This window comes from Octopus bimaculoides, chromosome 7, assembly GCF_046866305.1.
Source record: "Octopus bimaculoides isolate indiv1 chromosome 7, ASM4686630v1, whole genome shotgun sequence".
In the NCBI taxonomy this organism is placed as follows: domain Eukaryota; kingdom Metazoa; phylum Mollusca; class Cephalopoda; order Octopoda; family Octopodidae; genus Octopus; species Octopus bimaculoides.
In genome coordinates this window covers 4,024,454-4,047,563 of record NC_142934.1, presented here as the reverse complement: position 1 = coordinate 4,047,563, position 23,110 = coordinate 4,024,454, and the positions used below count along the sequence as shown (strand labels likewise).

At 37.8% G+C, this 23,110-nt stretch overlaps 2 protein-coding genes across 3 annotated transcripts in view; one reads left to right on the top strand and one right to left on the bottom strand.

Annotated features, from left to right (window-relative positions):
• Positions 1 to 16,223, top strand: part of LOC106874133 (xylosyl- and glucuronyltransferase LARGE2s) — a 39,681-nt gene extending 23,458 nt beyond the window's left edge. For both annotated transcript variants that reach the window (XM_014921748.3, XM_014921747.3), the window contains 14 exons: positions 395 to 533; positions 1,008 to 1,179; positions 2,212 to 2,246; positions 2,956 to 3,045; positions 4,246 to 4,329; positions 5,150 to 5,227; positions 6,245 to 6,376; positions 6,495 to 6,620; positions 8,328 to 8,489; positions 9,489 to 10,060; positions 11,367 to 11,439; positions 12,006 to 12,130; positions 13,090 to 13,188; positions 15,060 to 16,223. In XM_014921748.3, coding sequence (XP_014777234.1) covers positions 395 to 533; positions 1,008 to 1,179; positions 2,212 to 2,246; positions 2,956 to 3,045; positions 4,246 to 4,329; positions 5,150 to 5,227; positions 6,245 to 6,376; positions 6,495 to 6,620; positions 8,328 to 8,489; positions 9,489 to 10,060; positions 11,367 to 11,439; positions 12,006 to 12,130; positions 13,090 to 13,188; positions 15,060 to 15,147 — 1,975 coding nt within the window. In that variant the 3' untranslated portion in view covers positions 15,148 to 16,223. The remainder of the gene's footprint in view (positions 1 to 394; positions 534 to 1,007; positions 1,180 to 2,211; positions 2,247 to 2,955; positions 3,046 to 4,245; positions 4,330 to 5,149; positions 5,228 to 6,244; positions 6,377 to 6,494; positions 6,621 to 8,327; positions 8,490 to 9,488; positions 10,061 to 11,366; positions 11,440 to 12,005; positions 12,131 to 13,089; positions 13,189 to 15,059) is intronic.
• Positions 16,224 to 17,503: 1,280 nt separating this feature from the next.
• The window catches only part of LOC106874130 (uncharacterized), an 8,208-nt gene continuing 2,601 nt past the window's right edge, over positions 17,504 to 23,110 (bottom strand). Inside the window, exons 3-6 of the mRNA XM_014921743.3 lie at positions 22,349 to 22,560; positions 21,209 to 21,366; positions 19,884 to 20,020; positions 17,504 to 18,455 (exon numbers count right to left, since the gene is read on the bottom strand). Of these exons, the coding sequence (XP_014777229.1) occupies positions 18,343 to 18,455; positions 19,884 to 20,020; positions 21,209 to 21,366; positions 22,349 to 22,560 (620 nt within the window). The 3' untranslated portion in view covers positions 17,504 to 18,342. The remainder of the gene's footprint in view (positions 18,456 to 19,883; positions 20,021 to 21,208; positions 21,367 to 22,348; positions 22,561 to 23,110) is intronic.

The following is a 23,110-nucleotide window of genomic DNA, read 5'->3' as shown; positions in this document are numbered from 1 at the left end:
TTAGAAGCAGATTCAAACACACGTAACTTGTGTGTGTGTGTTCGAATTATTGTTTATGTTACAGCTAAAGAACTGTAACTCTTGGGCACCTGAACCATGTCCGGACCAAATATTCTACTTGTTCTTTATTCAGACTGCTCTTATCAGACCTCTCACACCTACCCTACAATGTCATTCTGAAAATAGAAAATCACATCATCAAAAATCTCAAAGCTATATGATAATGCATGATTAGTTTTAAAAAATGAATAAGCATAATATTTAACAGTATTTATATTGTTAAGAGTTAAATGAAAACTTTATTGCTCAGGCAAATAAAACATTTTGCCCACATTTTTCTATAAAAAAAAAAAAACAATGACCTCATACAGTATTGTTGTTATTGTTATTGTAGTCTGTCACAGAATCAATTACTAAATCTTCAAATGAGCTTTGCTGCTGAGAATGATACCAAATTTGCTTCATACAAAAATCATAGGAATGGTACATGTCTTCGGTGTCTGAATAATGAACCTGAAGTCCCAAAATGTGAGGTAAGAAGTCTTCTCTTCACTTACATTACTCTTTTTCTTTTTTTTGCTGTTGTTTGGTTTGGTGGGGGGTGGGTTGAAAGTACCCTGTGTGTGTGTTTAAATTCATTTGAATTTGAAAAGGATTTGGAAATAATTAAAATCTTTGTTTAACCTGATGCTTCCAACATTAGTTAGCAAAAATTTCTTATATAAAATTATGATGAAAAGAAATAAATTTAAATATAGGCACAAGAATAGTTCTGGATAAATTCATCTACAACAGTTCATCTGTGTGTGTGTAGATGAATTGTATCTGTAGATAAATTGCTGTGACATCTAACGTATTTCCAATATATTTTGTGTATGATGGTAGAAATAGCCACTAACTTCCAAATTTTGTGTTTGACAAACCCCCAACTTTTATGAATGTGTAAAAATTGTTTAAAATACTGAAATATATAAAATATCAAACCTTTTTTTTTTTCTTTTAACCAGATTATCCATGTGGCTATTGTATGTGCTGGGCACAATGCTACAAGAGATGTTGTCACATTAATTAAAAGTATTCTGTTCTACCGCAAGAATCCTCTTCACTTTCATTTCATCTCTGATAGTGTCGCTCATCTCATCTTACAGAAATTATTCAAAACCTGGAATGTTGCTGAAGGTCAGGTCCCGTTCTCTTTCCTCTCTATATAAACTTACATAAAACACCCTACACTCTTTTAAGATTAAGATTAGGCTTTTTCAGTTTTCTTTTGCACCAGATTGGTAACATTTTTATTTCACCCAATCTTGACATAACTACATCGTGTAATGGTGCAGGCATGGCTGTGTGGTTGAGAAAGCTGGCTTCCCTACCATGTGGTCTCTGGTTCGCTCCCACTGCATGGCACCTTGGGCAAGTGTCTTCTTCTGTAGCCTTGAACCAACCAAAGCCTTGTGAGTGGATTTGATAGATGGAAGCTGAAAGAAGCCTGTCTTGTATATATGTGTATGTATACACTTGTCTAAATATCATGTGATGTTTGTAAATGGGTCGGCCAAGTTGTGTCAATGCAAAGTTGTGTGCATCTACACACATACACGCACACTTTTATATACATCATCAGCATCATTTAACATCAATGTCCTCTGCTGGCAAAGGTTTTTTGGCACAGTTTCTGTGGCTGGATGCCCTTCACCAATGCCACCCACTTTACAGCTTGTACTGGGTGCTTTTTTCATGCCACCTGCACTAGCAAGGTAGCAACTATGACCCTCAAATGAGGAGAGGAAATTTTATACTAGAAGACTAGAGAGGGGTGAAGTGTGAGAGAAAAGGGCCAGAGCAGAACAGGTTCCTTGCTGTAAAGAAGCTATATGATTACTCACAGCTTGGAAGAGTGGATGGGAGTAATCAGGTGGGGATGGAAAGTGATAAAAGGTAGTGGGGCAGAGTTGCCAGGGGTGAGTGGGACAGAGATGCCAGGAGGGAGTGCGGCAATGTTGCCAGGAGTGAGTGGGGCAGTGAGATGCCAGGAATGAATGGGGTAGGATGGGATGTCTGAGGGAAAGGTACAGTAGAATAGAAATGATGAGGGAAGAAAGAGAGAGATGACATAATGTTGGGTAGGTTGGAGGAGGGGATGGGGAAGAGAAAGAGTGGATGCACACACACACACACATGTATTCATTTATTGTTTGTTTTCTATTGCAGTTCAAGTTAGCTTCTATTCTGCCAATGAAATCAAGGTAAAGGAATTTTAAAACTGATTGTGACATTAATGCAAAACAATATCTGTATATTGTGATTTCTGGGTTATTTCTCTTCATCAGATCATGTCTTATTGCTAGCTGGAGACGATGTCTCCTGGGGCTAAATTACAGCAACATTCGTCCTAAACCAGGACTGCCATGTTATGTTGGCAAACAATCTTTACTCCAAAGTACTGTTGCTGAATATCTCTTGTTATGAGATTTATAAATAGTAATTTTCATTATTGTTATATTCTACTAGTTTTTTGTATTTTTTATTTTGTATTGTAGTACTTTCAAAACATGTAACGTAGGTCATGGCATAAGATACCTTGGCACATTACATGAAAGCCTCATGATAGCAAAAGAGAATGGACACCAGCCAGCACGAAGGCTGGGGTGGGCTGCACCTGTCTATCTCAGTTGCTATGGCATTGAGGTAGATCTGGCCACCCCCAGTAACAAGGACGAAACCCAGATTTAAAACACTTAATGATGATGATTACAACAAAGTTTTTTTCATAAATTGTCTCTGGTGAATTTTTTTATTCAGCTTTACTAAACAAATTGTTATCTCTAGTTTTTTCTTCGTCATGACTTGAATTAATGTCTAAGATCTTTCTTGTAACAATACTGAATGCTGTTGCCCATTTCCCTACCAAATCAATCGAGAGAGGAGATTGTCCATGTTGTCTTTTCCTTCCAGCCTGAAATTGCTTGGATTCCAAACAAACATTACTCCGGGGTATACGGTCTGATGAAACTGACTCTCCCCAAGTTACTACCCTTAGAAAAGGTAACGCACATACATATATCATCTTTTGCCTGTGTTTTATTTCAGTCATTGGATTGCGGCCATGCTGGGGCACCACCTTGAAGAATTTTTTAGTCAAAGGAATCGACTCCAATACTAGCTTTTAAGCCTGGTTCTTATTCTATCAGTTTCTTTTGCCAAACCTCTACGTTACGGGGGACATAAACACACCAACACCGGTTGTCAAGCAGTTTGATGAAACTAACTTTATGAAACACATACACACACACAGAGAAAGAGCTTCTTTCAGTTTCCATCTACCAAATCCACTCACAAGGCTTTGCTCAGCCCATGGCTAAAGTAGAAGACACTTTTGCAAGGTGCCACGCGGTGGGAATGAACCCAGAACCATAGGAAGCAAACTTCTTACTACATATTTCTTTTATTTGTTTCAGTCATTGGACTGTGGCCATGCTGGGGCAATGCCTCGAAGGGTTTAGTTGAAGAAATCCACTCCAGTACTTGCTTTTTTATTATTATTAATTTGGTATTCTATTGGTTTCTTTTGCCAAACTGCTAAGTTATAGGACATAAACAAAGCAACACTGGTTGTCAAGCGGTTGAGGAACAAACACAAAGACACACATAATAATATTGATTTACACTGTGTGTGTGTCTGTACATGCTTGGCCGTGTGGTAAGAAGCTTGCTTCCCAACCACATGGTTCTGGGTTCAATCCCACTGCATGGCACCTTGGACAAGTTTCTTCTTCTATAGCCTTAGGCCAACCAAAGATTTATGAATAGATTTGGTAGACAGAAACTGAAAGAGGCCCTTCGTATATATATATATATATATATATATATATATATATATGTGTGTGTGTATGTTTGTTCCCCCACCATTGCTTGACAACCAATATTGGTGTGTTTACGTCCCTGTAAGCTAGCAGTTCAACAAAAGAGACTGATAGAATAAGTCCTGGGGTCAATTAGTTCGACTAAAGGCAGTGCTCCAGCACGGCCACAGTCAAATGACTGATACATGTAACAGAATAAAAGACTATATCTCTTATTGTAATATCCTTTATTTCTGTCTGCATGTGAACAATATGTACTGCATGGCTAGATACTCCAGTTGTAAATCTCTCTATTTTATCAGTGTTTCAAACAATATCAGTGTAGTACACTTTGTTATTACATGTGATATTATAATGTGTTTTTGTTTGTTTTTGTTTCTAGGTTATTGTCCTTGACACTGATATCACATTTGCTACAGATATTGCAGACCTGTGGAAAATATTCAGAATATTGAAAGGAAAACAAGTAAGAGAAAACAGCCCTTTTCTTTTTTTACCTTACCCTTATAGCATTTGAAAGGTGGTCCCCTGATACTGTTTGTCTTAGTTCCAATCAACATATGCAGGGTATCAAGGAATGAGAAGAGGAGAAATAATTATTTTGGGTTGATGTTAGATATCTATTTAGACAGGGTGAGATAATTATATCAGGTTAAAGTCAACGAGGTTTATTAACCCTTTTGTTACCATATTTCTGTTGAGATGCTGTGTGTTTCTTTCAATTACTTTAAATACAACAAAGAATTTAGTAAAATAACTTAGTTATCATTCAGCTAGTGTTAGGAACATAAATTGTGACTAAGGTTTGGTGGAAGATTTTAAATTCAAAACTTATGAAAACAAGACATTTGTACTACAGAGCCAGATGTGGTTTCAGCTGGGTTGGTATTGAAAGGGTTAAAACTGAGAAGGGTAAAGAACTGTAACATATTAGGGGTACTGAAAAAGGGGATGTTGTATTTCATGTAGTGAATTTAAATATGCATAAAACATCATAAATATATTTATTCATTTCTAAGAGATAATCTGCTGCAAGCCAATACCCAATCCTATTGATTTCAGTCAGATAGCAATGCCATTCTTTTCCATTTGTTCTTACCCTCTGCACCCATCCACCCCCAAAACCACCCACCACCCCCTCCACATCACTAACCATTTCATTCTCATTTCCTCATAAAGATTTCAAACATTATTAAACTAGGTCTCAGGATTATTGGAATATAAAATGGTTTGAAAACCATTCCCATGTGGTCAAGATTTTCTTTATTTTCTAAAATTTTCTTCAGGCAATTGGTCTTGTTGAGAATCAGAGTGATTGGTACCTTGGAAAATTATGGAAAAACCACCGTCCATGGCCTGCTTTGGTAAGATGCCACATTCGTACACAGATTCTATTAAATGTTCTGTGAATTATTTTGAATTACTTTTCAATATTTTTTTCTTTTCTATTCAAAAACAATAAATGGTCTAAAAGTTGAAATGAATTACAAATTTATTTCACACAGATGCCTGTGTGTGTGTATCATCATCATCATTGTCATCATTTAATGTCCGTTTTCCATGCTGGCATGGGTTGGACAGTTTGATAGAAGCTGACATGGCCAAGAGCTGCACCAGGTTTCATTGTCTGTTTTGGCATGCATTCTAAAGCTGGATGCCCTTCTTAACACCAACCACTTAACAGAGTGGACTGAGAAATATTACCTTACTTGGAAATAGGTCAAGATTGGTAACAAAAAGGACATTCAGCTATGGAAAATCTGCCTCATGGAAAAGTGGACATTAAATGATGATGATAGACACACTCAATCACACACACACACACACACACACAATATTATTTTAAAATCCACTTGGCTCTATTTGCATGTGTCAGAAAGATTTTCTACACACTGAGAGACATTTTTCGTGTCACCAACCCCCACCTCTTTCCACATTCTTAACTCATCTTTTACAAAAACAACAAAAATCTGTAAAACATTTCCTTTCTTTTGTCTACTTTGCATTTTTGAAGCTAATCCAAAAATACATAAATAAAACAAAGTCTTGAATTCTAATGAGAAATTTATTTATCCAAACTTTTCAAGAATTTTAGAAATAAAGTTGAATCTTAAATAATATAAAAGTGATTATTGACTGGCCTTCGTGTCGTGGCACGTAAAAGCACCCACTACACTCTCGGAGTGGTTGGCATTAGGAAGGGCATCCAGCTGTAGAAACTCTGCTAAATCAGATTGGAGCTTGGTGCAGCCATCTGGTTCACCATTCCTCAGTCAAATCATCCAACCCATGCTAGCATGGAAAGCAGACGTTAAACAATGATGAGGGTGTTAAGCCAGTTCTATTGATATGTTTGTTGTCTTTTGTTTGATCTTTTTAAGGGCCGAGGGTTTAATACTGGCGTAATTCTGTTGGACATCCGAATGCTGCAAGAATTGAACTGGATGCAAGTATGGCGCCTCATTGCTGAACGTGAACTAATGAGTATGCTCTCAACATCGTTAGCAGACCAGGTGAGCCAAACTTTAAACGTCTTTTCAGCAAAACTTGAGTTGCTCGTCTCATTTCTTTTTCTCTTGACTGTTTTGCTTGACCAAAATTCGTTAATCTTTAATCGTTTCATCATTTCAGGATATCTTCAATGCCGTCTTAAAGCAACATCCTTACCTAGTGTATCGACTGCCATGTCAGTGGAACGTCCAACTCAGTGACAACACACGCAGTGAGCAATGTTACAGCGAAGTAGCAGACTTAAAAGTTTGTGCCCCTGTTACTAAATTGTTAAGGGTTTTGGGGTCGGTGGAATGGAAGAAGAGTGTTTAAGGGATTGATTTTAGTGTTACTTTGAGATTTACAATTAAATGGATTTGAAAGACTTGGAAAATGATGTCAGCTTTAAACTGAAGAATTACCCAGAATTTGTTGTATCTTGGGACGGTCATAATGCCCCTAATAACTTCATGCACTCATACTGTTTCACTTAAAGTCACTGGGGTCAACTTTGCCTTTCATCGTTTCAGGGTTGTTAGATTAAGTACCGGTGAAACACTGGGGTCGATATAATCAACTAGTCCCCTTCCTCCAAATTTCAGGCCTTGTGCCTATTGCAGAAAGGATTATTATTATCATTATTAAGGGGCGAGCTGGCAGCATCATTAGCAGGCTGGATAGAATGCTTAGCGGTATTTTGCCCATCGATACATTCTGAGATCAAATTCCGCCGAGATCAACTTTGCCTTTCATCCTTTCAAGGTTGATAAAATAAGTACCTGTTGAACACTGGGGTTGATGTAACCGGCTCATCCCCACCTACCCCAAGCTACCCTTGTGTAATTAACTAGTCCTCCTCCCCCAAATTTCAGGCCTTGTACCTATAGCAGAAAAGATTATTATTATTATTATTATTGAAGTGGTGAGCTGGCAGAATCGTTAGCACGGTTGGCAAAATGCTTTGTAGCATTTCATTTATGTTTACATTCTGAGTTCAAATTCTGCCATGGTATGCTTTGCCTTTTGTCCTTTCAAAGTCAATGTAAAAATTACCAGTCATGTACTAGGATCAATGTAATCGACTATCCCCCCCCCCCAGCTCCTTCAAAATTTAAGGCCTTGTGCCTCTAGTAGAAACTTTTATTATTATTATTATTAAGGCAGTGAGATGGCAGAATCCCCAGCAGACTGGGCGAAATGCTCAGCAGCATTTCATCTGTCACTGGGTTCTGAGTTCAAATTCTGCTGGGGTTGACTTTTCCGTTCGTCCTTTCAGGGTCAATGTAATCAGCTATCCCCCTCCCCAACAATTTCAAACCTTATGCTTCTAATAGAAAGGATTTTTATCATTACTACTACTACTACTACCACTATTAGTCAATTTGTTACCATTTAACCAATTAATTCGTTAATTGTTTAATTAATTTCCTATAACCCAGATTTTCGTGATTTAATCAACAGAAGTTTATAAATGGCACAGGAGTGGCTGTGTGGTAAGAAGCTTGCTTCCCAACCACATGGTCCTGGGTTCAGTCCCACTGTGTGGCACCTTGGGCAAGTGTCTTCTACTATAACCTTGGGCCAACCAAAGCCTTGTGAGTGGATTTGGTAGGCGGAAACTGAAAGAAGCCTCTCGTATATATATATATATATGTGTGTGTGTGTATGTATGTCTGTGTTTGTACCCCAACCATTGCTTGACAGCTGATGCTAGTGTGTTTACGTCCCCGTAACTTAGCAGCTCGGCAAAAGACCCCGATAGAATAAATACCAGGCTTACAAAGAATGAGTCCTGGGGTCGGTTTGTTTGACTAAAAGGCAGTGCTCCAGCATGGCTGCAGTTAAATGACTGAAACAAGTAAAAGAAAACTATATTTTTTCTAAAACTAGTGTTACATATTAAAGAAATATTTCTGCATTCTTTATTTCTGTAAAACTAATATTTCAACTTTTGATTTCTTCTTTTTCCATTAGATTATACACTGGAATTCTCCCAAGAAACTAAAAGTTAAGAATAAAAATGTCGAGTTCTTTCGGAACCTTTATCTAACATTCCTGAAATACGATGGCAATTTGCTACGCCAAGAATTGTTCGCTTGTGGAACCACGCGTGTTGGACCTCGTTTCCAAGATCAGGTTAGCACACCATTCTTAAACTTGCTCGACTCATTCCTTATTAATGTGACAATGCTGATGTCTCTCTCTACACTTATGGCTAAATATCAACTTAATATATCTTGGATTAAGTTCTTTTTTCTTTAGAATAGCTTTTTTCCCTCAATTCTACTATAGAGTGTCTTCTCCTATAGCCTCAGGCTGCCCAAAGCCTTGTGTGTGGATTTGGTAGATGGAAACTGAAAGAAGCCTGTTGTATATTTATATTTGTATGTATGTTGCTGTTTGTCCCCTACCACAGCTTGACAACCAGTGTTGGTTTGTTTACATCCTCATAACTTAGTGGTTTGGCAAAAAAAGGCCAATAGAATTATACCAGATTTGAAAACAAAAATAAGTACTGGATTTGATTTGTTTGACTAAAAGTCTTCATGGCAGTGCTCCAGCATGGCCACAGTCTAATGACTGAGACAAGTACAAGAGTACATGCTAGTATTATATATTGCATGCTATAAGGCAGCGAGCTGGCTGAAACGTTAGCACAGTGGGCAAAATCCTTAGCGGTATTTCGTCTGCCCTTATGCTCTGAGTTCAAATTCCACCGAGGTCAACTTTGCCTATCATCCTTTCAAGGTCGATAAAATAAGTAGCAGTTGAGTACTGGGGTCGATGTGATTGACTTGTCCCCAACCCCCAAATTTTAGGCCATGTACCTATAGTAGAAAAGATTATTTATAGTTTAGTGAAGACTGCAAGCTGGCAGAATCGTTAGCACACCAGGCAAAATCCTTAGTGGTATTTCATCTGCTGCTATGTTCTGAGTTCAAATTCCACCGGGATCGACTTTGTGTTTCATCCTTTCAGGGTCAATAAATTAGGTACCAGTTGCATACTGGGGTCGATGTAACCAACTTGCCCCTTCCCCAAAAATTTCAGGCCTTATACTGCATGCTAACCTTACACGTTACATGTGAACCCTGTCCATTGCATGCTAATTTCTCCTCTTTTATTCTCTTTCAGTTAAGTGCTATCAACGAAGATGATGAATGTTATGACTTTCGTCGTGAACAGATCATCATTCACCGCACTCACCTCTACTACCTGGACTATGATTATCAGCCAACAGAATTCGATGTTACCTTGGTGGCCCAGCTTAGCATGGACCGACTACAAATGCTTGAGACAATCTGTCGACACTGGGAAGGTCCTATAAGCTTGGCTCTGTACATGTCTGATGCAGAAGTGCAACAGTTTCTGCGATATGCTGTCAGCTCTGGCATTTTAATGTCTCGCAAGAATGTCGGTTACCATGTGGTATATCGAGATGGGCAATTCTACCCAGTCAACTACTTGCGAAATGTGGCCTTACAGCAGGTGATCACTCCTTATGTCTACCTTTCAGACATAGACTTCCTACCCATGTATGGTCTGTATGAATACCTGAAGAAGGCTGTGTCCATGATGGACATGAAAGACAGTAAGAAAGCTCTCATTGTTCCAGCTTTTGAGACCCAACGCTACAGACTGACTTTCCCAAAATCTAAAGCAGAATTACTTTCCATGCTTGATGTTGGTACCCTATTCACCTTCAGGTAAGCATTTTGTACAGACTGTGCCTTGTGAGTGGATTTAGTGAATGGAAACTGAAAGAAGCCTATTGCATATATATATATAGGCGCAGGAGTGGCTGTGTGGTAAGTAGCTTGCTTACCAACCACATGATTCTAGGTTCAGTCCCACTGTGTGGCACCTTAGGCAAGTGTCTTCTACTATAGCCTCTGGTCAACCAAAGCCTTGTGAGTGGATTTGGTGGACAGAAACTGGAAGAAGCCCATTGTATATATGTATATGTGTTTGTCTCCCCCTCCCCCCAATATCGCTTGACAACAGATGCTGGTGTGTTTACGTCCCCATAAGCTAGCAGTTCAGCAAAAGAGATTGATAAAATAAGTACTGGGCTTACAGACAATACGTCCTGAGGTTGATTTGTTTCGACTAAAGGCAGTGCTCCAGCATGGCCACAGTTAAGTGATTGGAACAAATAAAAGAATAAAAAGAATCTGTGCGTATGTATTCATATGTGTATATATATGTGCTGTGCTTGAGAAGACCCATCAAACCAAATGAAATTGTAGTCGTAGTGGATGCTGGTGTCATCTAACTGACACCCATGCTGGTGGCACGTAAAAAGTGCCTTTCAAGCATTGGGCCTCACAAAGGCAAAGTGGCACATAAAAAGCTCCTTTTGAGCGTTGGGCCTCACAGAGACAATAACCAAGACCATTGGCATTATGTCATGCTTGACAAGACGTCCCATCAAGCTGAGCTGAGCAAAATCACAGTTGTAGCAGATACCTGTGTCATTCTCGAAGTGGTTGGCAGTAGGAAGGACGTCCTGTCATAGAAACCATGGCAAATCAGACTTGGTTCTGGTGCAACCTTCCAGCTGGCCAGCCCTGGTCAAACCGTCCAACCCAGGCCACCATGGACAACAGACATTAAATGATAATGATGTGTGTGTGTTAGTGTGTACCCTTGTTACATGATAGTTGTCGTTGAGGATTGTTGTCACAAAAGCAGTGTTGTTCGTTTCAAGTCTTCTGTGAAAAACATGTCTGGCCATGGGGAAATGCTACCTTGCTAGGAAACAGGTAAGGGCTGGTGACAGGGAGAGCATCCAATGAGAAAACCTGCCTCAACAAATTCTGTCTGACCCATGCAAGTATGGAGAAGTAGTGTTAAATGTTGATATATGTGTGATTTGATGGAATTGTGTCTATGAGTCTTTGATGCCATTATATCTGTGTATTTGATGTAATTGTATGTGTGTGTGTGTGTGTGTGTCTACTCCAGCTCTAGTTATCTTCATAAAGTATGATCTTGATAATTCCATTCCAGATATCATGTGTGGACTAAAGGTCATGCTCCAACCAATTTTGCCAAATGGAGAACTGCCACTACACCATACACTGTAAGTTGTTTCATTGATTCACAAGGTTTTCTTGTAACAGAAACATTTTACTAACTTCTTGACTTTCTTTTTTTATCCATGTCTTTTGCTTCCAAATTGTTGTCATCGTTATCCCTGAAATTAATTACCAGTGATCTATACTAGGGTGCACATTCCTTGTCAACGAATGATTTTTAGGAACTTTTGCTCCCAACAAAGAAAAGATGAAATGTAGAAGGCATACAAACGCCCCAGTATACTCTGTAAAGAGTGGCTTTCATTAGGAAGGGCATCCAGCTGTAAAAACCAAGCCAAGTCAAATCAACCCATCCAAGCATGGGAAATGGATGTTAAGTAGTGGTGGTGGCAGCCCTTCTCCTCCTCCTCCTCCTCCTCCTCCTCATATGATAAACAAATATGTGTGTCTATGTCTCAGTATACATTATGTACATTATTTACATTTGACGGATATTTGTCCTCATCTTGTTTGTTGTTTTCACAACATTTCGGCTGGTGTACCCTCCAGCCTTCATCAGGTGTCCCAGCATGTTTAACTTATGCAGGAGCATCTTATTGTTTTTTTGCAGATTCAGTGGGAGTCTGACTTTGAACCCTACATCGTAGTTGCTGCCAATGTACCTGTCTATGATCAACGATTCCTTGGTTTTGGATGGAATAAAGTTTCCCACATTATGGAATTGGATGCCAAGGGGTATGGCTTTTTTTTATTTATTTCAATTTATTTGTGTGTGTGTTTTATGATTATTCTGTTTTCAGAATGAAACCCCTGAGAGTTATTATTATTATTAATAATGATGATAATAATAAGAGCACTCAGAGAGTGCAAACCTCCACCAAGGCAACACCAATGTCCTCTCAACGATTAGCCGGAGATGATTTTTAAAATGAGAATATCTGAAATAAACTCGACTGCCCTCACAAACGAGAATGCTTAAAATGAACCCAACTGCTCTCAAAAATTAGGTAAAAAAAAAAACAGGAAAAATAATCCAGAATCCTTGTCCGGTACCGGATCGATCCCAAAATTTAATCAGTTCATGCTAGACATGAGGCCAAATATCACTAAAAGTTTCATCGTAATCCATCTAGCAGTTATTGAGATATCTTGTCCATGGACAAACAAACAAACACAACTGAAAATAATACCTCCACCTTCGCTAAGACGGAGGTAATAATAATGATAATAATAATAATAATAATAATAATAATAATGCCAAAATTTGAAATCATTATCATTATTATTATTATTATGATTATTATTATTATTGAGTGAGAGAGCAGTGCATGCCATCAAAGTGACACTGGGGTAAAATTGTTGAAATATTTTGTGTATAAGGGGTTTAATGCAGATAAATTTTAACAGCGATATCTTATGTGGGTCCCCAAAGGGCCATGTGGACCCTAGTTGAGAACCACTGCTTTACTCAGCAATTCAAGCCATATTGCTCTGATCTCACCAGTTTTGGCAGTAACCTCTTTAAAAAGAATATCTAATCATTTATCTTATAAATTCTATGAGCATAAGTCCATCTCGATCTGTTTTGATGCTATGCTGGACATGGTGTTAACAATGGGGACAATATTCATGGTTATAATGATAACCATTTGTTTGTTTAAATCTAATCGTATTTTCTTCTACTTCTTTGCCAGGTATGAATTAATCGTCCTGCCAAATGCTTTCATGATCCACATGCCTCATGCTCCTAGTTTTGATATTGCCAAATTCCGTTCTAGTTCAACATATCGTAGGTAAGACAACTAATTTCAAATCCTTGTAATTGCTGGAAATGAACAGTTTCTTTTACTGTTTGTCCATTTTGTTACCCTCTAACTGAATTGTTTTTATTTTCCATACCTACATCTAAGAAGGAACATCTCTCTCTCTCTCTCTCTCTCCCTCTCTCTCTCTCTCTCTCTCTCTCTCTCTCTCTTTCTCTCTCTCTCTCTCTCTTTCTCTCTCTCTCCCTCTCTCTCTCTCTCTCTCTCTCTCTCATTCCATCAGGAAACCACTGTGTAACCATTTATTTCCTTATTAAGGCCCTTCCCTTTCATATGGTGTACAGGCCATCCACAACTTCTCCCCATTGTTCTCAATTCTGGGCCATCTTTCCCTCTCTCAGGTTTTGGTAGTTTCTATTCATCCTTGATGCTTTTGTAGCTTTGCTTTTTTTCTACGTTGGGATGTTGGCCCTACACAAACCCATTTTTACTTGTAGGAAGAGGTCGTCCATTTTAGCCTAGCCTCTATCCTTTGATCTGTCCAGCATGGGAGGCCCTATCAAGAGCTTGCACTCCATGGGCATAGCTCTCCAGGTCATTGAGGCACTTGAGCCACCACATGACAAGAAAGACTGGACCTTGTTTTGGATATGATCATTTGGTCTACTCAAAATAACAACCAGATTGCCCTCAAATTACTGCAATCTAAATATAAAAGAGAAAGACATGTTTAATAAACCACATTTGAAACAAAAAATGGATTGGTTTAGTTCCCTTCTAATTTCCACACACAACCTCTTCTGTCATACCCCTCATGTTCTGCCATCATCTGATCTCTTCTTTATCATCCCACTGCCATCACATTCCTGATTGTCTTGCTGATCCTTTTCTCCATCCATACACCTGTAGCTTCTAACAAACTGTTTTCCAACTGCCAACCAACCAGCTTCCCGTTCCACCTCTATCATACTCAGCATTTCCCTTAAAGCTTCTCTCTGGTCACTGACATGTTTTTGACCCCAACATTTTTAGCGTTGCTTCATATTTCATCTGACTGGCTCTCCTGCCACATTTCATTCTCAGCCCTCATGTTACAACCGTTGTACTTCAAAAGGTCTTCCTTTCTTATCTAAATAACCATCAGCTGGTCAACAGCTGATGTTAGCCTGCTTGATGTACAGTAATAGTCTTATTGTCCATCTTCCCTTCCAACTGAAATTCCCGATTGACCATGGCTCCACCTGTGTTCTCTATCTACAACATACACCATTACCCCGAACCTCTATCCATCTGTTACTCTCCTCTTACGATCTCACAAATTTACTTCCCTACCCACTCACCTTCTCCAATCCTCTGGGCCACTTCTCTTATATTCACCTTCCTGTATGTTGAGTTTATGCCCCAACACCTCCCCATCCTTTCTCTCTTTCCAGCTGGGGCAGCCTTGTATCTTCTCTACAGCAAGACACCTGTTTCTGTCTCTTGTCTCTCTGTCACACTCTAACACCTCAATCACCTGGCATAAAGCCACCTCTCTCAATACGCCACTCCCTTCACTTGAAAAGTTTTGTCATGCAAGTTACTTTTGTGACTTCCTTGTTGCTAGTGCCACATAAAAAAAGCACCCAATACATTCTGTAAAGTGGTTGGCATAAGGAAGGGCATCCAGCTGTAGAAATCACACCAAAGCAGACAGTGGAGCCGGGCACAGTGGTTCTGGCCCCGTCAGCTCCTGTCAAACCATCCAACTTATGCCAGTATCAAAGAAGGAATGTTGAACAATGATCATAATGATGTGTTTTCCAGAATTGAGTTTTGCAAATTAACAATTGTCTTTGTAATTAAATATATTGATGATAAACAATGTTTTAATTAGGATTTTTTTTTTCTTTTTTTTCCAGATGTTTAAAAGTTTTAAAAGGAGAATTTCAAAGAGACTTGTATCGAAAATATGGCATAAAAGCATTGAAGTATTTGTCTGTAGAGTGAAGAGGAATTATTAGTTTTAGTGAAGCTGAATGGAGAGATAACAATAATAATACTAATAATTATTATAATTATTATAATGACTGCATACCAACAAACAAAAAAAAAATCCAGTACAGCAATAATAATAATTATAATGATTTCAACAAGTGATTTTGTCCTTTGAGTGGACAGACAATATTAGAATGACCGTGATGTTGATACAAGAGAGTAATGGATTAAGTACTTAGTTCCATCCCTCTAGTTTCCAGGCTCAACATTGACTGTCATTTCTGTATGGGTTACCTACAACAGATACCAGTAATATACTGGTTTTTCATTCAATTGACTTACATCCCTCCTCCACCGATGGTTAGGCATTTCATCTCTAGTCACAAACAGAAGTCATTACTTTTATTTATTTATTTTAGTAAAATGGATTTTTAGTTGCTTTTTTTTTTTTTTAAACCATTTTCTGAATCAAAGAATCATTTTTTTTTTTTGGAACATAACATGTGACCGACTGACTTTACACACGGAAAAAAAAGCAAAAGAAAAGGAAAAGCATTCGGCTTCTTGGAATGGTTGAATAATCATTTGGTTTGATTGCTATGTGATAATGAATTCAAACATGGAATGGTAAACGAGAAATACATTGAAAGCCAAGAATTTTAAAAGACAAAAAAAAAAAATAATAATGAACCACTGATAGCTCTCTTAGACAAGTTTTTTTCCTCCTGCCAATCATGTACAGCTGCTGAAACTTAACCACCTCTATGATGGTGTTTGCTACTATTATTATTACTACTACTACTACCACTATGACTACTACTGCTGCTACTACTACTACTACTATTGCTACTATTATTCCTTTTGAAACGTAATCATTTATTTATTCATATCGCACCCCACCGACACTTCATAACAATCATTTTTATTAAAGGGAACAGGTTCATAATAATAATGATGATGACAATGATGGAGAAAATTTCTTTTCTTCTTGTCACAGGAAATTAAATAATTTTATCATCAAAGGAAGACATTTTTTTTTAAATATAATTTTTTCATTAAGAATTAAATTTAATTTTAAATAAAACAAATTTGTTGCTGTGTTTTCTTTTCTTGTGTGAGTGAGGACGAACGGCAAGATGGCAGAATAGTTAGCATGACAGGCGAAATGTTTGACAGAATTTTTTCTGGTTTTATGTTCCGAATTCAAATGTCACCATCTTTTTGGAGTTGATAAAATAAGTACCAGTGTAGAACTGGGGGTCAATGTAATCAACTAACCCCTCCCCACAAAATTTCAGACTTTATGCCTTTAGTAGAAAGAACTGTGTGGTCGATAAACAGATAAATAAACAAACACAGAGAAAAGGGTATATATTTATTCATGTTACAACATAATATATTTGATGTCAGCAAAAAAAAAAGCTTAAACTTGAAAATGTTTCATTGTTAAGAAATCTTGAATCAGCAGATCCACCACACAAAATATCTGTGATAAAATATCCATATTACATAAATTTTGATAATTACAAAAGTTGAAAATGTAATTTAAGAAAGTCTACCTTTATGAAAATGTGTGAGTGTGCCTATATATCCATGTCCATGTGTTTAAAGATTGTTTGAAGTGGTGTGCAGATTTTATATATATTAAGAAAAAGGGTGCCTTCAGGATTTGGATAAAAATTATATATTTAGTGATTTCATCCCTTTGAGGGATGAAGGTGCTAAATAATCTGAGCCTGAATGAGCTGTGTTTCTGTCAGGAGCCTGCGAAACTTTAAGTCACATGGAACTGAATCAAACTGTTTTAAATAATAACATAACTCCTACTAAATATGTCGAGTGTCTTTTTTTCTTTTGTTTGTCCATTCATTCTCACACACACACATATATATGTGTGTGTGTATGTATATATATATATATATACATATATATATATATTACTATAAGCAGCTTATATTCATTTTTAGTATACACATTAGCATTTCACTAAATCAGCCATGAATTTACATGGTAAATATATAAATTGACAGATGGTTTTAGCTGAACCAACTGAGCAATGGGGGTGGACACTGTTGACGAGTCTGTAATTAACAGATGAAATTAGTGTAGTCCTATAGTTTTCCAGCTTTGTTCATGGGTGGTTATCAAAAGGATTAGGGGAGGAAAAAGGAAATGTCTTATATAATGAACTCTACTAATTCCTTCAAGTGAAACTCTCTTAACTCATCTCTGATGATGAGATATCATTTATCTCCCTAATACAACCAGTTTAAGTACTAAGAGGTTTGATTACCAAATATTTATTCAAAACAGCAAAATTAAAATTCCAGACAACAATCAATATTTAATCAGTCAACAAACACTGAGAAAGCATTAAAAAATTCAATAAATTTTATTGAAAAGAAGAGCAAAACCCATGTTTGCATGGGTTGTGTCAGTGCAAGATTTAGGTTTAGTGAAAAGGTTTTAAGTTACACAAGGTTTGGCGACCTCTTAATAAAAAAAAAAAATTACACCAGAATGTTTGGAGAAAGCATAACGATTTTGAGGAACCTGCAGATTATAAAGTGCCTAGATCAGTGGTTCTCAACCAGGGACCCTATAAGCAGTAAATTGGGGATCTACAGTAGTATTTTAAGGATTCATAAAAAAATTTCATTTCACATGATGTCTTTATTGCAAGAAACAGATTTCTTTTACATAGATTAACCCTTTCATTACAGTATTTATTTTAAGAGGCTCTGTATGTGTTTTTTTCTTTTTTTCAATTACTTTTAAATATAACAAATAATTTAGTAAAATAACTTAGTTATCATTCAGCTAGTGTTAGGAACATAAATTGTGATTAAGGTCTGGTGGAAGATTTTAATTCAGAACTTATGAAAACAAGACATTTGTACTCAGAGCCAGAAGCAGTTTCAGGTAGGTTGGTAACGAAAGGGTTAACTTGTTTCCGGTCACTGAAACGTGTTCTGTCAGAGAGTGCTAATGCTAACCTACGCAAGTGAATGGGTGAAAACCAAATAGGAATTTTGAAAAAAATCACTGTAAAACTTGTTTCTAAGCATCAAATGGCTATGGGGCAGTGGGGTCCACCAGAGTAAAAAAAGTACCCAAAGGGGTTCATAAATAAAAACTGGTTGAGAAACACTGGCGTAGATAATTTGTTTTATCTCAGCTTGGCGGTGGCCATACTCTTCAATCATCCTATTTTGACTTCACTGATGATCTTTCTCTGTCTACAGTTTCTGATTTATCTGAGGTTGAGGCTGGCTGTTTTTCAAAGCTGACATAAATAGTAAGGGAGTCTCCTAGAATTCCTGCAAAATTAAGAAGTTGTTATCAATAACACTTTATATAAATTGCTATACAACTCAGTTAAATTTTCATTCATGCGTGACATCACTGCAATAGTATCTCCTTCCAAGACAATGATGGGGGAACTTCTCTATGGTCACTTGATCTGCTAGAAGTAGCAGTTAATTCTCTTACATTACACTCTACTGTCTAAGGAAATTTTAAAAAAATAGGAAACTACACATTCGTTTATGAATATACTGAGTACATAAAAAAGCCAGATGGTCATGACTGGAACCGTAGATCTCTCCAAGCAGGGATGATCTGGTTTTAACAAATGCAGCTTAATCTGTTATTTCTCACTGCTTGCTGACATTGGCAGGATCATTATGGTGCCAGATGAAATGCTTGACGGCATTTCTTCCAGCTTTTTATGTTCTGGTTTCAAATCCTCCTGAGGCTGGATTTGTCTTTTATCCTTTCAATAAGAAAAGGACCTTGTGCCTACAGTAATTAGTTTAGTCATCTCTTTTATCAAGCCACTGAGTTACAAGGACATAAACAAACCAACATCAGCTATCAAACAGCAAAGGGACAGATGCACATATGTACACACATATGCCAGGACCGTCTGACTGGCTCTCATGCTGGTGGCATGTAAAAAGCACCCGATGCCAGGGCCACTGTTTGGCTACCATGCTGGTGGCACGTAAAAAAGCACTATCCAAATGTGCTTAGTGCCATGCTGGCATGGGTTGGACGGTTTGACTGAGGACTGGCTATCCAGGAGACTGCACCAGGCTCCAATCTGATCTGGCAAGGTTTCTACAGCTGGATGCCCTTCCTAATGCCAACCACTCTGAGAGTGTAGTGGGTGCTTTTACGTGCCACCAGCACAGGTGCCGGTCAGGAAGCACTAGCTTTGGCCCCGACAACAAATTCACTTGACTCAATTAGTCTTCTCAAGCACCGCATATTGTCCGATGACTGAAAGGAACTTTGAAATGGGCCGGTTACGCGACACTGGCATCAGCCACGGGTATGATCTCATTTGGCTTGCTGGGTCTTCTCAAGCACAGCATATCGCCAAAGGTCTCAGTCGCTAGTCAAAATCATTGATATAAGAACAGAATAGAACTGCAAAATGTCAAAATTACAATTATCAGGAGATAAAACAGCTGAAAATGTTGCTTCAGGATTTACAATCTCAAAGGGCCATAACTAGAATGCAGATACTATACACAAAATATTGTAAATATTATACACAAAGGCCATGGTCTTTCATAAACACATGCGTGTGCTGAGATATGCAAGTACATCCACATGGACATGGACACACACACACCTACGCACACACACACACACACGTGCACGCGCACAAGCACACATACAAACACACACATATTTACAGAGGTCATTCTTATATAAATGGAGTAAAAGACTGCCATTACCATCAGTAGAATAGGAAAATGTTGTTGTGTTTGAAAACAGAATAACTGGTGAAAGTAATTTAAGATCTTGATGTATAGTTGATATAGTCATCCAAAATGCTTTTTCCTCTTTCTTTATTGCATAAACAAATGTGAACCTAGAATTTAAAGAGAAACGGTTTATAGAAAATGCAAGCATAAATTACCATCATCATCATCATAATTTAGTATCTTTTTCCATGCTGGCATGGGTTGGACGGTTTGCTAGGAGCTGGCCAAATTCCAATTGTTTATTTTGGCCTGGTTTCTACAGCTGGAAGCCCTTCCTAATGCCAAATACTTCACAGAGTGTACTGGGTGCTTTTTATGTGGCACCAGCATCAGTGCTTTTACATGGCACCAGTACAGGTATTTATATGTGGTTCTGTCACAAGCGCCACCTCACAGATCAGCTCGACCCTACTGACATGATCCAGAGACAAACCAGTGCAAGATTCAGTGCCAATGTGGGTCACAGGCTCAGGAATGTGGGAGTTCCATGATCTCAAGCACAAGCAGCAGGTCTCCAAAATGTTCAATGCCATTCTGGTTTTATATCAAAGTGACTTTCTCCTTGAGACATGTTTTAACAAAGGCTAAGAGGTAGCTCTCTCCCAGAAATCTTCCGGTATACCAGACTCCAACCTGGAATCCCTGAGGTTCCATGCTTTTGATAGACAGTCGTTGGACCTAGGTTCATCTATCCTTTTGACAGGTCTTCTTTTTAGTTCTGCTGGGTTTCTAGAATAAGTATCAAGCTTAAAAAATAAGTACTGGGGTGGATTTGTTCAACTAAAACCCTTCAAGGCAGTGCCCCAGCATAGCCACAGTCCAATCACTGAAACAAGTAATGTGATCGAAGATAGAAAAAAATAGGTATTAGGTGTATATGCACATTTCAGGAGTTATTGCTGTTTCTTCAGTTCCACATCCAACCCATTAACCATCCACGAACACATTGCTCAAATAACAATTAAATTTAATGGTGTATCTTAAAAGAATACACCAATTTTACATATTAATCAAATTCCTGGCAGCAGGAACCTATTTTTCTATCTTTGATGAAACATTATGACTTTGAATGCTGGCTCTAATTTCCATAAAAAATCTGTAAAGATAACATTAAAAAGTGATTGAATTGCACTGCTAACCCAGGCAGGACACAATATTGACTTATAAACCTTTAGTATACTTGGTAATATATTTTGGTTGCTAAATGAAATATGGTGTCCCTACCAGCCATTAATAGAATTATAATAAAAAAAGGAAGACTTAACTAAGAGACAAAAGTTAAATATTGAACATACTTATTCATAGCAAATTGGAGTCTTGTGTTGTTAGCCTCAAAAGGCCATGGACTGTCGACAATTTTACTGACATCAAACCAGGACTGCTTTGTTGAATCACGTCCATCAAATACTAACGACACAGCCACTTCTGAATCTTTCTTTATAACCAGTTTTACCTGCAAAATGTGGTAAATAGAAAAACAAATACAATTTACAATATATACGGAGGTTGGACAAAATAATGGAAACACATTAAAATTTCAAACAAATTTATTTTAATATCAGGTAGGACTGCTTTTGGCAGTAATTACAGCTTGAATTCTATGAGGTATGGACTCGTACAAAGTTTGAATTGTTTCCAAGGCCTGCAGCAGTTTATATCATGAGAACTTAGAAAGTCTGAGAAACATGAAATTGGACATTCTTAATTGTGGAACTTGAAGTTAAAAAAAAGATCCCCCCTTCGGTCATGAATGACCATGGGATTGCACCAAGAAAGTTCCCCTCTGAGGCACAAGTCCAAGGAAGGTTGTTTATGGAAGACCAGCCTATGCATACCTGTCTCCCCTTTCAACATCATTGCATGTGCATAGGGTAAAAGGTAAGAACCCCTTCGGTCATGAATGACCATGGGATTGCATCTAGGAAGTTACTCTCCGAAGGCACAAGCCCCAGTAAATGAGACATTAGACAATGAAGTCCTATATTCTCCTAAAAGACAGATTGTAACTCATTCTGTCCCTGAAAAGAAACAAAAAAAAACATTCAAAGCTTTCTCTTTGCAGCACCAAACTTGTAAATTTCATTCATTTCATCATCATCATTATCATCATCCTTTAACATCCATTGTCCATGCTGGAATGGGTTGGACGGTTTGACCGGGGCTGGTAAGCTGGAAGGCTGCACCAGACTCCAATCTGATTTGGCATGGTTTTCTACAGCAAGATGCTCTTCCTAACACCAACCACTCTGAGAGTGTAATGGGTGCTTTTGCATGCCACCAGCATGGGTGCCATTTGCGTGACACCAGCATCTGCTATGACAGTGATTTTACTCAGCTTGATGGGTCTTCTTCTCAAGTATGATAAAATGCCAAAGGACTTGGTCGTTGCCTCCGTGAGGCCCAATGCTCGAAATAAACTCAAAGTAAGAAAATACCTTTGCAATTGGCAGGTTGTTCCAAATATCAATCAGGTTGCTTCGATAGTAGTTCGAACATTTATCATTTTCTTCTGTGGTTTGTGATGCTACATCGACCTTTGAATTAACAACTGGAGACTGACAACCGGATATTCCACCTTCAGAAAAACTTGTAGTTACGTTGATATTCACATCACTTTTTACAAAGTAAATCATGTTCCAGATGTTACCTAAACACAATGAATGTGAAAGTAAAGTGAAAGTAAAGCAACATCAAATTCTAAAGAAACTGAAGAAAAATATATGTTGTCATGTTGTTGTTTTTTTAATATTGTGAAGAATAAAAGAGATTAGAGATCAGTCTAAATTAATTAACCAATTTCCTAATTCTGGAGAATTGATACCAATGAACTTATAGGTGTAAAGGAGGGAAATTAAATTGTATCAGATTAAATTGTATACACAGTGAAAATTTGTTATGAGCAACAGAAGCAGTAGGAGTTTAAAATAGCAATCTCCACATCATACTTAAAACAGAGACATCATGAAACACCTAATTAACTACAATATTAACCGTTTTAGTATGTCAGTAATAGGGGCTTCTGTCCCAGTAAACCTTTTGCACTGGATACAGTTTCATGTGATTGTTCTATAAATCAGCCAACCAGCATTAAAATTATGGCGAGATATGGCTTCTTGAATGTTCTCAAAATTCATGCCCTTTTACCCTAGTTAAACAGTTTGGTACCTAACTCATAGAAGACCACTGCTAGTATTCAA